The sequence below is a fragment of the Myotis brandtii genome, unplaced genomic scaffold, assembly GCF_000412655.1.
Source record: "Myotis brandtii unplaced genomic scaffold, ASM41265v1 scaffold573, whole genome shotgun sequence".
NCBI classification, from domain to species: Eukaryota; Metazoa; Chordata; class Mammalia; order Chiroptera; family Vespertilionidae; genus Myotis; species Myotis brandtii.
In genome coordinates, this window is record NW_005370145.1 from 2,353,462 (window position 1) to 2,369,247 (window position 15,786).

The window sequence follows — 15,786 nt, forward strand, 5'->3', positions numbered from 1 at the left end:
CCGCCCCCAGCCCTCCCCACCCATACCTCTGGCTCCCCTGGAAAAGCTCACATTTGCAAATGGAGGCCTCCCAGCCCCCCTGGCCCGGGTGCGCATGGTAGGACCGGATGAAAGTCGGGCTCACGGTGCTGACCACCACATCATACTCCTCCACTTCGGCTCGGAGGCAGTCGAAGAAGCCGAGCGCAGCATGCTTGGAGGCAGCGTCTGGGAGGGAGAGCAGCCAGCGGTGGGTCAGGGCGCCACCCCGCTTCCCGGAGAGATGGGGACAGGGCGCCTAGCGCACATTCCTACCAGCTCAGCTGGGAGCGCCTGGGACTCACTTCCTGGGGGAGGAAGGAAGCCCTGTGATGGGAGGGCCAGGGCCAGAGCTGGGGCTGAATCCAGGTTACCACTTTCCCACTGGGCAGCCTAGGGCAAATCACTTTACATTTCTGAGGCTCAGTTGTCTTATCTTTACAATGGGGATAGGCCCGTCTGGTGTGGCTCAGTGGTTGAGTAACGACCCATGAATCAAGAGGTTATGAAGAGATTCCTGGTCAAGGCACCTGCCCAGGTTTCAGGCTCGCTCCCCAGTAAGGGCTGTGCAGGAGGCAGCTGGTGAATGTTTCTCTCTCATCAATGTTTCTATCTCTCTCCCTTCCTCTCTCTCTAAAAATCAATAAAAACATACTTTTTAAAATATGGGGATAATATGACCCTTGCCAAGTTGTGAAGATCAAATGACATGTCTACCACGTGCCTGGCCCACGCGTGAGCTCCCCTTCCTCACCAGGAAGGCTGTGAATTAGGGCAGCTGCTTTAGAAAACAGTTCCTTAAACACTGAGGAGTCCCACATGAGCAATGAAAGCATGTGTCCACACAAGATCTGGTCCATGAATGTTCACAGCAGTATCATTCATAATGGCCCCAAAGTCCATCAACCCAGACGTCCATCAACTGATGAATGATACATAAAATGTGGTCTAGCCGTACAATGAAACAGCATTCGGCCATCAAAAGGAGTGGAGCTCTGACACATGCCACGGATGAACCTTGAAACGTCCTGCTGAGTGAAGGAAGCCGGTCCCCAAGGCCCTCGAATTGATGCCCCGTCTATGTGAAAGGTAAAGTCAGAGTGGCGATTGAGCCGGACTGCGCACCCCTGTCTGTGGAGAGCGGCTATAGTGTTTGGACAGGTTCAAGCCTCGGACTAATGAGAGGGCACAGTTCTCTCATGGCCAGGGGCAAGTCCAGCTTGGAGGGCAAAGCCCTCCCAGCACAATTATAGCCAACAGCTGTAGCTGTAAGCTTGAACCTATGGTCCAAACACGTGGCTCCACGTGTCTAAATATGGACTTGATAGAGTTCAGGTGCATGTAAATGAGTAGGATCGAAACCCACGAGAATGTCGTAAACATTTTGACCGCGCCCTTACTTTGCCTCGTGGAATCTGGCTATAAAATAAAGACACAGCTTGTAGTCTGTGGTGCTGTCTCTCTCCATCAGATGGGACAGCTTCCCACCCAGACCCAGCTTTCTTCTCTTGTCTGTCTTTTCTCCATCCTTCACCGCCCTCTCTCAGGGTCACCGAACCTGGCTGAGCTGGTGCGGCACATAAGGCGCCCAACGTGGGGCTGAGTATGTCATGGCCGTGCCGGCTCGCCACACCTGTCTGGAGTGTGGTCTTCATCCGGCACTGATCACATTCAGCCAGGGATGACCTGACACTGTGAGACATGAGCCTCGGGGGAGCGGGCCCTTACTTTCCTGTCTCCGGCTCTACCACGGCCACCCTCGGGCCATAGGTGCTCAAAATAGGAAGTGAAGGGGTGAGAGAAAATGCAACAGGCCATTTCATTTTTGGACCTTCTCCCATGGCACCCTACGCCTCGTCCTTGACACAACACCTCTTGTCTTATAAAACATGGAAGACAAAACATTCCTGTCTTGGCAACTTACAAGCTGTACGGAATGGAATCCCAAGCTTCCCTTGGATGTTGTTCACTAGCACGATTTGGCCCGTCCTCCGGGAGATCATGTTGGGAAGCAGGACTGGAAAGCGCAGGACAATGAGTCGAGGTTAAAAATCTGAGACCAAGTCAGCAGGAACGGGCAGACCTCCCCAGACCCATTTCTTCAGGGCTCCTCCATCTCCCGGTGACAGGACGAGTATGGAACGGATCCCCAGCCATCACTTGTCCAGTTTTCCTAAGAGTGGGCTGGTCTCAACTGGTGAATTGCTGGGCGACTTTCAATGACCCGCCCATGTGCACAGTGACACGATTTCGATAGCGAGGGAGGCAACCCCTTTTCAGTTCTCCTCTCACCGCCAGTAGCAAGTCTGCTGTTGGTTCCAATGTGCCTCCAGCACCCTCTTGCATGTGCTAATCTTTTAACAAAGCGAGGAAAGACCTCAGCCTTTGGGAGAATTTTCTACTTTGTTCTGATTTCAGGTTTTCTTCTATTTATGGGGAGAGGAAGGGGTTTCTAATTTATGGTGGTATTAGAAAGATTTCCTCCCAAAGCAAATTCCTTTAAAATGGAGAGAATTGCCCAGCCCGGCTTGGCTCAGTGGATAGAGCGTCAGCCTGCAGATTGAAGGGTCCCAGGTTTGATTCCGGCCAAGGGCACATGCCTGGGTTGCAGGCTTGATCCCCAGTAGGGGGCGTGCAGGAGGCAGCCAATCAATGATTCTCTCTCATCATTGATGTTTCTATCTCTCTCTCCTTCCTTCCTCTCTGAAATCAATAAAGAAATATAAAATAAATAAATAAATAAAATGGAGAGAATTCAGAGAAAGATATGAAGGAAGTAGCAGTACCGGTGGAAGAGGAATCTGGCAAAAGTTAAAAGACTCAACTTTCTGATGGTCAACTGAATCCGGCGCCTGCGTGCTCGAGGCGGGTGAACAGAGACTCGGCCAGGGAGTGGAGTCCAGGCTCAGCACGTTAGAGGTGCAGCCAGGGAGACACCCCGCCCTGGCCTCTCCCACTCCACTGTGCATTCCTCACTTGAATGTCCTCGAACCCTGACCCCCCAGAGGTTAACTGAAGGGCACAGCTTGGTATGTCCCCAGGATCTGGGCCGGAGGTTCTTATTATCTCTGGGCACCATGTTAGAAGCTCTAGGAGGTCATCTTTCTGCATGAAATATTTTTTTCCTTCTGTGTCATCATAGCCATTAGCATGGAGATCCTGGCTGCAAAATCCTGCTCCCTCAGCCTCCACCAGGGAACCCCACTCCCTACATGTAGGAATTCTCTATGCTTATATGCTCCCTCTTGGGGTTCTGCTTTGCTAAACTTTTTGTGGGGAAGGGACTTCGACTACTGGTTCTATCCCATGTCCTCTCCAGCCCCAACCCCCTCGGCTTCAGACCTGCATTTGAACTTGGCAGTGAAAAATGCTCACACAGGAACCACCACTTGACCCTTAAAAGGGATTCCTGCCCTCCCTGTTTCTTGGAAAGGGAGCGACAGTATTCTGCATCTCTTATACTTTGGGGATAAACTGTTTTCCTTTTCATTACTGAGGGCAGAAGCTCTACCTTTAAAAAAAACTGTCATGGTTAGAAGAAGATTGGCTGCACGGCTGATAGGTCAAAATCAATGCAGAGCATGAAGACAATGTGCAGAGATATGGGATGGGGTGGGAAGGGAGCCATGGATATAATGAGGAGAGCGGGGGAGGGAAGGGATTGGGAACGAGCCTCAGAGAGGGAGATTGGATAGACCAGGAAGATACTTCCAAAGCCCCTTTCCTTCCATCAGCATTTACAGTCAGAATGTCCAAGGCTTTCACCAAATAAGTAGGGATTTTTCTGAGGGGCTGGAGACTTCTTCCAGAATTGGATGCCCGTCTGTCTACGTAACGGAGCCCTCCCTAGCAGCTGGTGGCCCAGAAGTCCAGAGGAAGGTCAAACTCACGAGACCTTTGGTCAGTGTGATGGGCCCAAAGTAGTTGGCATCCATGATCCTTCTGTCCAGCTCCAGGGAGATCTTGTCGGCTGGCCCCTTCACCTTCAGGCTGGCGTTGTGGACGAGGATGTCCACGCAGCCGTAGCAGCCCAGGACCTCTTTGGCCACGTCCTGCACACAGCTGATGTCCGCCAGGTCTAAGAAGACCAGCTTTGGAGTGAACGTCTGCCGAATCAACGAGACAGTCAAGACACGCGTGGGAACACCTCCTCTTCACACGTTGGGGCCCTTCAATCGAAGAGCCGCCCCTTTTTAAATTCAAAAATTCAGACACATGAAATGACTCTGAAAACTGATGAGGAAAAAGCAGAAATGACCACGGGAGGGAGGGAAGTGATGCAGGCTGCGTCCTTGGGGACCAGAGCCACAGCAGCCACAACACAAATCCAAACATGCTAATACACAGCCATAAGTCTGCGCGTTTGGCCTCGGGGCCACAGCTAGTGACCCAAGTGAATATGGCCCTTCACACGGGGCTGTGTCCTGATTCCAGTGGTGGTGTCGTTATTTAAAACGTTTCTGAGCTTTCTGGAAACTGCTTTCCAAAATGGCTTACAAGCCACATCTGGCTTAAAAATTTTTTTCCCTTTAATTTTCAGTTGCACTTGACATTGAATATTCTATTAGTTTCAGGTGTATAGCATAATGACTAGACATTCTATGACTTGCAAAGTGATCCCCCGGTAAGTCTAGTACCTCCCTGACATCATGCAGCGTTACTACGATATTACTGACTCTATTTCCTAGGCAGTACTTTGTTTTGTAACGGCCCACATCCAGCTTTGCAGTCAGGCATGGTGGTGAGCTCTAGACACGTGTTGTCATGGAGACTCATGTTTAGAGGGATAGGGATGGGAAAACTAATGAGACCACGTGGTCAAAACAATCTCAGTGGTTAACAGACACTAGTCCTGAGATACAACCTTGAAAAGAGGGTTTCCTGACCCAATTTGCTTGGGGAGTTAAATACTCTTTTAAGAGGCACACAATGCACCTCATTAGCATGTCAAAGGCTCTGGAAAGTCCCGTGGGAAAGTCATCAGCCAGAGGAGCGTGACTTACTCAGCATCTCCGCACCAGGCCCTCAGATCCTCCTGTTCACTCATTCCCTAAGAACGTCCCGGGAAACACACCTTGAAGGGTCATGTGCTGTCCTGTTTGCTCCACCTTTTCATCTACCACACTTAGGTCTGAATTATTGTTGGCTATTTCCAAACACCAAGTTCAACATCACGGGCAAAGATTTAAAAAGTCCCAGAGGGAGCTGAAGGCAGTTTCCCTACAGCGCTCCAGAAACGCTCTGAAAACGGCAGTGGCGCTGAAATACGTGGTCACCTCCCAGGTGACTCCTTGGGGGGGGGGGGGTTCTCTCACTGATCTCTTTGAAGAAAACATCATTTGAGGTGACATGCCCTCCCTCTGGATCCTCTTTGGCTCTGACTTAAATAGAATGGAGTGGGGGTTGGAGAGTCAATGGCTGGAGGACACGATTAGGCCTGGCCAGTGATCAGTGAATTAACTGACCTCTATGACTGGCAGACATGCTGTGTCAAGATGAGCGAGGCTGTCGCCTTACATCCCCCCAAAGTTATCACCACATTTCCCCCCATTTGACCAAAGAGCTGCTCTTTAACCACCCGTGAAGGTTAAGGGTGCCCGGGAGCTGTCCAGGCTGACTGCCGAGGCCTCACCTTGCTGGGGTCAGCCACGCTGATCAGGGCATCGTAGAGGTTCTCCAGCCTCTCCCAGTTCTTCCCGCACAGCACCAGCCTCGCGCCGCCCGTGTGGAACACCCGGGCGCACTCTGTGGGGAGAAGGAAGGAGGGCGGGGCGCACTGTGTGGATGGAGCCACGGATGGTGAGCCCCTCTGCAGTGCAAATTCAAAAATTCAGAGTCTCAGAGATCAACCAAAGGCCTTGTATGCATGCATAGAAGCCTAACCAATGGACACAGACACCAGGGGGGTGAGGGCATGAGTGGGGAGGTAGGGGGGTATTGGGGGGATAAGGACACATAGGTAATACCTTAATCAACAAAGAAAAAAATGGAAAAAAAATTAAAAGAATCTAAAAGTCATAAGACCCCGAGGTCTTTTAGAGTTCATTTCACTCCACCTCCTCCCTGGGCTGGGATCTGTTCTCATTGCTACCCTTGGTATGTGGCCTCCTGTGACAGGGACCCCATTGTGGGGTGGGACAGCCCTTTGTTCACAGGTGAGCTCTGATTATGAGAACATTCTTCCTTAAACTGGACAGAACGATGACCCTGCCCACCGAGGCCTCCTGACCACGGCCCTAAATATATCTCAATCTCAAGATATCGGGAACAGCCCATGTATTTTTCAGGCCAAATGGCACCAGTTTCCTTTACATAGTCTCTATAGATAAAGACTCCAGCCAGGGTTCTTTTTATTAAAAAAGCAAACCTGCCTTCTGTCTAGTTAATTTGACTCTGGACTAACTCCCAACTCCCCCAATACCGGACTTTCCCAACCGGGCAGTGGCTGGTAGGCACACTGCATTCTTGGGCAGCAATAACACTGCCATTTAAGAACAATGAAAGCTAACATATCTCGAGAGTTGACTTGTTCCAGGGACTCTTAAAGGAGATGTGCAAGTATCAGCACATTAAATTCTCACAGTAGCCCTCTGAGGCCGTCCCCTGGTTGGGCGGCCTGGAAGCAGAATCGGGGTGGCCAGGATTTACTGAGCGTGCTCTTCAGGGAAAACCTACCAGGAGTTAGGCCTGGGGTAGTGCCAGACAAGGATGGGGTCCCAGGTAAAGTCCAGCCGTGGCTGGATCCAAGGAAGGCCCTGGAGCAAACCCAACCGCAGAGCTGTTCTCCCTGGAGGCAGGAGGACCAGCCTTTCCTACCCCGGTGCCAACCAGTCGCTGACTGTGCTGCCTCCCCCTGGGTGTGGGTGCAAAGGGTGTTTAACTCCTGGGCAAGTCAATGTCCACAGGCAGAGAGACGGTGAGTCTTTGAGCCTTGGCAGCCACAGCACCTACTGGGGGGGGGGGGGGGGGGGGGGCGGGTGCCTGCTACTGTCCCATTGCCCTCCAAGCAGAATGCGGAAGGCTGGCTGGGCAGCACCGGGAGGCTGGGTCCGAGGGTAACGGCTCGAAATGACCTTATGGGTGTGATAGTCTCCTGCGAGCTTAGCGGCCGGTGCAGGTGAAAGAAGGGAGCCAGACAGGTGGCTGGGACAGCACTGTGGGCAGGGGGTCGTGGTGTTGGAGAGAGCGTGACTGAGGTGCTGAAACGGGCAATGTAAGCCAGATGGGAGCAGGAGAGACGGCAGAAGGGGCCAGAAAGAGGAAAAGCTGATCAGGGCATCGTAGAAATTCTGTGTTGCTTTCCTTTCCTACCTGGACCCACCAGAGTGGCTCCCACAAGAAAGGGGGGCGAGAAGGGCCATTCTGCCAGCAAGGAGGTCGAGATCAGAGAATACGCCATCGACACTCCCAAGTGCACCCACGGCGTGGCTTCCAAGAAGCGCGCCCCTTGGGCACTCACAGAGACCCGGAAAGTCGCCATGAAGGAGATGGGAGCCCCAGGTGTGCGCACGGACACCAGGCTCCACAGGGCTGCCCGGGCCACAGGAATAAGGACTGTCCCACACCGCAGCCCGGGAGAAGGGTCCAGAAGACGTGAGGAGGATGAAGAGTCACCAAACAAGTTCCACGGGCCTGTCACCACTTTCAAACCTACAAGCAGTTAATGCGGGTGAGAACTAGCTGCTGCTGATCAAAGAAAGCGATAAAACTCCAAAATAAAACGCCACAAAACTGTTAACAACAGCACCTTGAATCATTAGGACCACAGAGAATGGAAGATTTCTCTAAACCAGTGATGGCGAACCTTTTGAGCTCGGCGTGTCAGCATTTTGAAAAACCCTAACTTAACTCTGGTGCTGTGTCACATATAGAAATTTTTTTGATATTTGCAACCATAGTAAAACAAAGATTTATATTTTTGATATTTATTTTATATATTTAAATGCCATTTAACGAAGAAAAATCAACCAAAAAAATGAGTTCGCGTGTCACCTCTGACACGCGTGTCATAGGTTCGCCATCACTGCTCTAAACGTAGGTATTTTATTGAGAAAGAGGCATGATGATTGTGGGTGGTGAAGTTCAATAAAGATGTGAATTTATTTGCAGCGAATTTGATGCAGGAAATCAATGTTCCAGCTTGCCTTGGAAAGTGACAGAAAGATCTTAAACTTCACCTGGAATAATAAATATGCAAGAAAAGCAAAGGACATTTTGATAAATGATAATGGGGATGGACTAATTGTATCCGTTGTTAAAATGTACCATAAAGCTACAGGAATTGAAGCAGTGGCTCAAGTATAGATAGAAAATTTGATTAAAAACAGAGCCACGTAGTCATAAGAGTTTAGTATTTAATGAAGTTATGAATCAGTGTGAAAAGAACATATTATTTAGGGGTGTTTGGACCCCTGTTTAACTATTTGGGAGGGAAAAAAATCTAGATGCAATATATTGAAATGCATTAAATAATTAAATGTAAAAACAGAACCATAAAAGAACTAGAAGGAAGGAGAGATGAATATATAGCCCTGCTCTGGGAAAAGATCCTTTAAGCATGAAAGGAAAAAATCATAACAGAAATGATTTATAGAGCTGTATCCTCAAAAGAGCTTCCTTTACATCAGAAAACAAATACAAATTAGGACCGAGACAAATTGAGGAAACAGGATTTTAATTGGAAGTTTGACCAGAGCAAATAGATCTAAAATTCCAAAGTAGTGGCCAATCTAAGATGTAAATTTTCAAAGGGATGAACCAAACCCTGTTTTGAGGATCCATTTGTGTCCAAAAAAATAGGACACAAATGGATCAAGAAAGAGGAGGAAGGTCTTTGAAGAAGAAATTTTGGGGGAAAGAACTGTTAGGTGAGTATTTGCTCATTTCTCCCTCCTAGAAAGAAGGTGCCAGAGGGCCCGTGTCAACAGCTCCCTAGGAGCTCCCTGCAGCTGGGATCCAGACCCAAGTCTGAGTCAGACCTGAGAAAGGACCATGGGCCAACAACTCTCCCCGGAGCAGAGGAGGGGAGAGATGGCTGCCCCACCCGGTGGGTTTGTATTGTTGAGGACCCCACCGCACAGCCACAGCGGACCAGACGTAGGGTGTGACTGGTTGGGAGCTGGCAGGAGGGCAGTGGGTCTCACGCAGAGGGCCTGGGGGGTGCAGACCCTCAAAGACGGGCTGAGCCGTGACTGAGCAAGCAGAGCACAGCCCTTCACAGGAAGTGTGAACGGATGTTCCCGGGAGAACTCTGCGGGACCCCACACTCGCCCCGAGGAAGACTCAGACTCGGTTTAAACATGCGCCATCTCCCAAGTGTTAGGGAGGTCAGACTGATTCCCGCTCTCCTGCTACCCCCCCCCCCTTCACCCCAGAGGGGTCAGGAAGAGCGGCCATCTGGCGCGTAACCTGCCCTCCCGGGAGGAGCGAAGAGGGGAAAGAAAGTTCACCTTTCATGAGAATTGGCACCTTTCCTAACGTATTGGAGGGCATCCCATTTCTGAATCGACAGAAATGTTTTATAGCCACAGGGTTTTGCATAAACTAATAGTATCAGAAAAGCCATGGCACCACCTGATTTTGTAAGAGAACTAACATGCAGCCCAGCTGGTGTGGCTCAGTGGTTGAGCAACGACCAATGAACCAGGAATTCACTGTCAGTACACATGCCCGGGTTCTGGGCTCGGTCCCTGGTAGGCAGCGTGCGGGAGGCACCAATCGATGTTTCTCTCTGATCACTGATGTTTCCATCTCCCTCTCCCTCTCCCTTTTTCTCTGAAATCAATAAAAACACATTAAAAATATCTTAACAAATCAAGGTGCAGAGAAGTAATCCCCCCTGCATGTGTCACCTCAGCCCCGATTCCTGCTGGTTGCACCTGTGAGCATCATGAAGGGGCTGAAAGCAAATAGATGAGTGAGTGTTCCTGAGTGGGTGGGGGTCTATGCCTTATGTTCTTTTTACTTAAAAATTCTTTAATATCTATGGCTTTTATAGAAACAGAATTCATTTGGAGGGAGGAAGGCTTCTGAGGCTCAGCTGTCATTTGAGTGGCAGCCGCTGGGTGTGGGGCAGCCACGATGGTCAGCTGTGCTGGTCGGGGTTTTACAGACCAGAGAAGGGAGGCTCAATGACATGAAATGATTACCCCGAGTCCACAGCTGGTCCCTGGTGAAGCCAGGACGTTACCCCACGCAGTGAGGTTTCCCACACCGGGCCGCCTCTTGGCCCATGCCCCCTGCTGAGAAAGGAGCATGTTGGGGAGGACTGTCACCTGCCCATACTCCCCCGCCCTCTCAGGAAGATGGGACACACTTACAAGCTGGGCAAGGGGCAGGTGAGAAGCCTGTGGCCCAGAGCCAGACCAAACCTGTGTCCTTGACCTCATTAGGAGGGGCAGCCAGGAGTGTTCCCTACCATCATCCCATGTCCCCTCTTCTCTGCTTAAACTGTGCCTTTCCCAGGCCTGGGAGATGGCCCAGTGGTGCGATCACTGCTTTGGTCCAGCAACCCCCAAAGGCACAGTCCCAAACACGTGGTCAGTCATTCTTGCAAATGCAAGGCGCCAGGCGTGCCCAGGTGTTCTTATATTTATTCTTTCTCAGGCTAGCCCAGCACAGCGTCTATCCTGTGTCAAGCAAGTGGGCACCAGGCTTTTTCTCTTTCAGGCAGCGAACGTAAGTCGAGCCCTCAAATCTAAGATGCCAGAGACTGCAAGTTGCTTCCTGACATCAGAGATATTAAAATGCAAACAGATGGCCCGTGAATGCTGTAAAGTGCTGTTGATTGAAAGACAAGCAGCTCGATCTCAGAAATGTTTGACGATGAGTCGTCGTGCATCCTAGAGGCGATGGAGCAGGCAGGGCTGTGCTCTCTGAAGTGCAGTGGTTAGGACTTTTGAGCGTTACTCTTGCTGCAGCGACAGTGGGTCCCAGGTCACTTGATTCTTGACTTGGCTGAGTGGTGTGGGTTTGGGTGAGGGTTAGATGTCCCGATCTTTGGCTTGTAAACAGCTGTTTCCCTAGTAAACAGCTTGGCGCTGGGCTCCTTGTTGCTCCCCCGGGTTAGGTCAGGTTCCCTGGGCCCAGGGCTGTGCTGTGTGCTGTGCACAGCCCTTGTCATCTGCTCAGTGCCTCTCACTTTTTCTTGCCTTGGACCCGAGAAATGAGGCGTTTTGAACCTAGAATCGCTGTGGTCAGCAGCGTGCTCTGGCTCGGCATTTACTTAAGGTCACATACACCCAGCTTCTCAAGGTACTTCTAGACACTTGGACTTAATTTTTTCTGCTTTGCCTTTCTTTCCAGAGCGTGATCCATACCATACAGTAAAAAACAACAACACTGACAGTAGTCACGACAGCAACTAGGCCATGGACCTCAGAAAATGCCATTTGCCCCTGAGGTGTATTCCCTTGGGCACTGGATGTGTACAATGTGTGACTGTGACTTAATGAGACTTAAAAAAACAGAGAGACTACTAACACATGCATACATCTCCCAGCAGTGGAGAGAACAGTAGCTCTATCTAGGAAGACAGAAAACCAGGAAGGGCACGGAGGAACCGAGCAGCCTCCTGACCAATAGCATCTAACGCACATTTGCAGAACACTCTACCCAAAGCAGCAGGATGTGCATTCACTTCCAGGGGCCGTTCACCGAGGCAGTTCACTTCCTGGGCCATAAAAGACACTCAACAAATTCAAAGGAATTGAAATCACACAGAGTATGTTCTCTGATCATATTGGAATCTAGTTAGAAATCAACGAAACAAGTACATAACGACATACTTACCCCAAGGAGTGCCTTCTCTCATCAGATGGCCACTTTTAGAGGATAGTCCTTACATACACATTTGGGGGGTACTTACTACACACCCAGCTTTGAGCTAGGTGGTGGGGACACCGCAGGTGACCAAAACAGTCTCCTGCTCAGGGGGCTCATGTCTAGAGACCAACTGAGAAACGCATGGATCCGGCACAGTGCGGGAAGGGCACCAGCGGGTGTGTTTCTATGAGGAGCTCGGGAGCCCAGCGGTCAGTTCCTCGGGGACACCAAGGCGTCAGGGAAGACTTGGCGATGAAGGGGCTGCATGTGCAGCTGGGCTGATGCTGGTGGGCCTGTTCTACTTGGAGAACAAGGGTTCCCCAAAGACTTTGACTCTGAGTGTCTGTAAGTGGGTGTTTCTGCTCCAATTCCCCAGGACAACTGCTGCTTCCTGATGTCTTGTGTCTGGTCTGGTTGACAAATGTGTGTGTGTCCTGCTTTGTCCCTGTAGAGCAGCGGTTCTCAACCTGTGGGTCGCGACCCCTTTGGGGGTCGAACGACCCTTTCACAGGGGTCACCTAAGACCATCGGAAAACACATATATGATTACATATTGTTTTTGTGATTAATCACTGTGCTTTAATTATGTTTAATTATGTTTAATTTGTAACAATGAAATTGGGGGTCACCACAACATGAGGAACTGTATTAAAGGGTCGCGGCATTCGGAAGGTTGAGAACCGCTGCTGTAGAGTCTACAGTGTAGACGATGGAGTTTGTGGCCCCTCCCTCTTGAGTCCTGAGTGTAAGGATGCAGGCTATATCCTCTTTGGGAATTGCTTCTGGGACCCACATAGGGGCCACACAAAGAACCTAGTTTATCCACCTTACACTTAAACAAAAATTACATGGTGACCCCAAGTTGATCACCCACTGAAATGGAGCCCATTGTCAGGGCAGGCAGATGGGCTCCCATTGGGGCGCCCAAGAGAATGAGTTCCTGAGAGAATTCCCAGCAGGAGGACGAGGCATCCAGCCCCCCAGGGGGACTCTTTGGAAGGGGCAGTACCTCTCAGCCCTCAGGATGCAGTGGACTCGAAGGACACTTGCTAAGTGACCTCATGAATGTCTGGCAGGTGTGTTCTTCATTTGGTTAAAAATAACAAAACAACAGCAAAAATGACACCCAGACCATGTAACGTATGGGGCTGCACTACCATGGTTAGAAAGGATAGAGTCAATCTTACAAGCCTGAGGACATCACGCCACAGATATTGCCCGTGGAAGGGCCCTCTGAGACCATCTAATTCAGGGCCTGCAAACATAAATGCCTCTAAGGCCATGAGGTAATGTGCTTGAGGGAATCAGGTCGAGTGTGGCACCTGAGAATCGGCGGGGTGGGGGTGGGGGATAGGGGGTACAGCACACCGGAGCATGAGAGCATGCACGCCCATCATTTTACCACTGCTCACACTTGAGTGGTACCCACTACAGCTCCAGCCGCTGCTCTAAGAGCATTCTGTCTATTAATTCATTAGTCCCTCACAACAATATTGTGAGGTGGAGATTACAAGTAACCCCACTTACTGATGAGAAATCCAAGGCAGAGAAGTGACACCACCAGAGAAATGAAAATGGTAGAGCCAGGAACTGAACTGAGCTCCCAAGTGTAGGCTTATAACCAGCACACTGCCCCAGCTAAGGGCTTCCCATTTCAAAATTTCTGGAGACTCTATGAGAGCAAAACAAGCCACACCTGCAGCCACTTAGGCTGTGAGTTTGCAACTGCAGAGATCCCAGGGCCCTCATTTCTCAGGCGAGGGAGCTGCAGCCTCCAAAGGAGAAGGTTTGCACCATGTGTGACCTGCTGGTTAATGACAGACGCCAGGAGAGAGCGCGGCCTTGACCCCCACCCGCCTCGCAGGCTTGCCCGCACCCCACCCTGCGGCTGCCTATCCCTCGGTGCAGGAGTGGGACCGAGTGGGGGTGAAAGCCGCTTACCCTTGCCCAGGCCTGAGATGGCATCGGTGATCACCACCACTTTGTTCTGCACAGCCGACTTTGACCACAGCCTGGACACCTCTTGGTAGATGAACAGAAGGCCGCTGATTCCCAGCAGCAGCAGAGGCAGGGCGAGCACTGCTGTGACCCCCATCTTGTTCTGGGGGAAGTGGCAAAAAGGCACTGGCTTTGCACAGGGCTTCTGACCAAGACACCGGGGGCGGGAGGTTGGGGGGAGGGGCGGGGGAGGCCCGGGCTGCAGGGTGTAGGCCCTCGTGCACCAAGCCCTGAGTGCCCTCAGGAGCCGGGCTCTGTGCAGCCCCAGGCTGCTTCCGAGCTGAACACCCTGCTAATCCCCCCCAGTCTGATACATAGGAAATTACTCACGGCGTCTCCGAAAGCAACGTGAATCCAGGGGCCTGCCCTCCCGAAGGTTAATTATAAATTTAATTAAAACGAGTCTGCATTTTTGGAAGGAAGTCCATGTGTTAAGGCCACTTGCTTGGGCCCTAATGGCTATTTATAGGGCTCAGGGCACTGGAGGGCTTTCAGGGTAAATATAGTGTCTGCTCTGAGATTCTCGGACACATGCTGGCCGGCTCTGATTTCAGGGCTCTTGCCAGCACTCTGACAGCTCTCCGCTTGCCTGGCTATTGGAGGTTCCTCTGCCGTTCGAGGCTGGGTATCCGGGGGCAGGACCTGGGATTTCAGCGCCAGCATCCTTGCCCTCGCTTCCTGTGGCCCTCCTATCAGGTAGCTGCCGGGTAGCTCGGACTGGCCTGGCAGCGAGCCATCTGGCCTTCCCGTTCTGGCTGGGGCTGAGAAGCATAGAAAAGCTGTTCCATGGAGTAGAGCCTGTGGCAGAATAAGCCACTTGGAGGTGTGACAGGAACGATTAGAAAGAGCAGGGTTTGGGGAGCGTTGCTCACTCGTCATGGTAACCCATCTCACTGAGGCTCCGCTTCCTCAGCGGTGCAGTGGGCATCACAGTATTCTCTTGCAGGACTGTTGGGAGGAAAAGTAAGATACTGCCTGTTAACCCAGAATAGACCCTGTCTCACAAGAAGAGGACTATTGTTATCTTTAATGATTATTAAGAATTTATCCCGCCGTAACCAGTTTGGCTCAGTGGATAGAGCATCGGCCTGCGGACTGAAGGGTCCCGGGTTCGATTCCGGTCAAGGGCATGTACCTTGGTTGTGGGCACATCCCCAGTAGGGGGCGTGCAGGAGGCAGCTGATTGATGTTTCTCTCTCATCGATGTTTCTGACTCTCTATTCCTCTCCCTTCCTCTCTGTAAAAAATCAATAAAATATATTTTTAAAAAAAGAATTTATCCCAAATGTCAAATATTTTAATTTTACAAGGGAAGCCGGAAGGATTGGAAATGGGGAGACATAAATAGCTAATCTCCAATTCAAGTGCTCACACCATCAAAACCCAGGAAACCGATCATAATCACACCTTCATTTGTGTGGTGACGATCATTGGGCAGGAAGTGGGGCAAGGAGCAGTGCATGGGGTGGTGGTGGAGAAACGGCATTTCTTCCTTGGAAATTAAGACCGACCAGAAACATTGTTTTAAAAACAACAACTTTTAAATTTTTTTTATTGATTGATGAGAGAGAGAGAGACCTGTGTTCCACTTATTTATGCATTCATTGACAACCAACTTTTTATTGACCTGTAATCTACTAGAAATGTGCACGTATCCTAAGTGCGGCACTTTCTGAATCTTCGTCAACCGAACATGTCCCTGCAATCAGCACCCAGATGAAGAAACAGAGCATTGGTCCTGGCCTGTGTGGCTCAGTTGGTTGGGCATCGCCCTAGGCACTGAAAGGTTGCGGTCGATTCCCAGTCAGGGCACATGCCTGGGTTTCAGGCTTGGTCCCCAGTGGTGGGTGTGCAGGAGGCAGCCAATTGGTGTTGTGGTCTCACATCGATGTTTCTCTCCCTCTCTTTTCCTCTCTCTCTAAAAATCAATTTAAATTTTTTTTTTAA

The 15,786-nt window shown here is 50.7% G+C and overlaps 1 protein-coding gene across 1 annotated transcript in view; it reads right to left on the reverse strand.

The window, feature by feature from the left end:
- Positions 1 to 14,295, reverse strand: part of DHRS7C (dehydrogenase/reductase (SDR family) member 7C) — a 15,518-nt gene extending 1,223 nt beyond the window's left edge. The window contains exons 1-6 of the mRNA XM_005878803.2: positions 14,170 to 14,295; positions 13,783 to 13,942; positions 5,651 to 5,763; positions 3,914 to 4,124; positions 1,943 to 2,035; positions 52 to 207 (exon numbers count right to left, since the gene is read on the reverse strand). Of these exons, the coding sequence (XP_005878865.1) occupies positions 52 to 207; positions 1,943 to 2,035; positions 3,914 to 4,124; positions 5,651 to 5,763; positions 13,783 to 13,936 (727 nt within the window). The 5' untranslated portion in view covers positions 13,937 to 13,942; positions 14,170 to 14,295. The remainder of the gene's footprint in view (positions 1 to 51; positions 208 to 1,942; positions 2,036 to 3,913; positions 4,125 to 5,650; positions 5,764 to 13,782; positions 13,943 to 14,169) is intronic.
- Between the last annotated feature and the right edge of the window lie 1,491 nt (positions 14,296 to 15,786).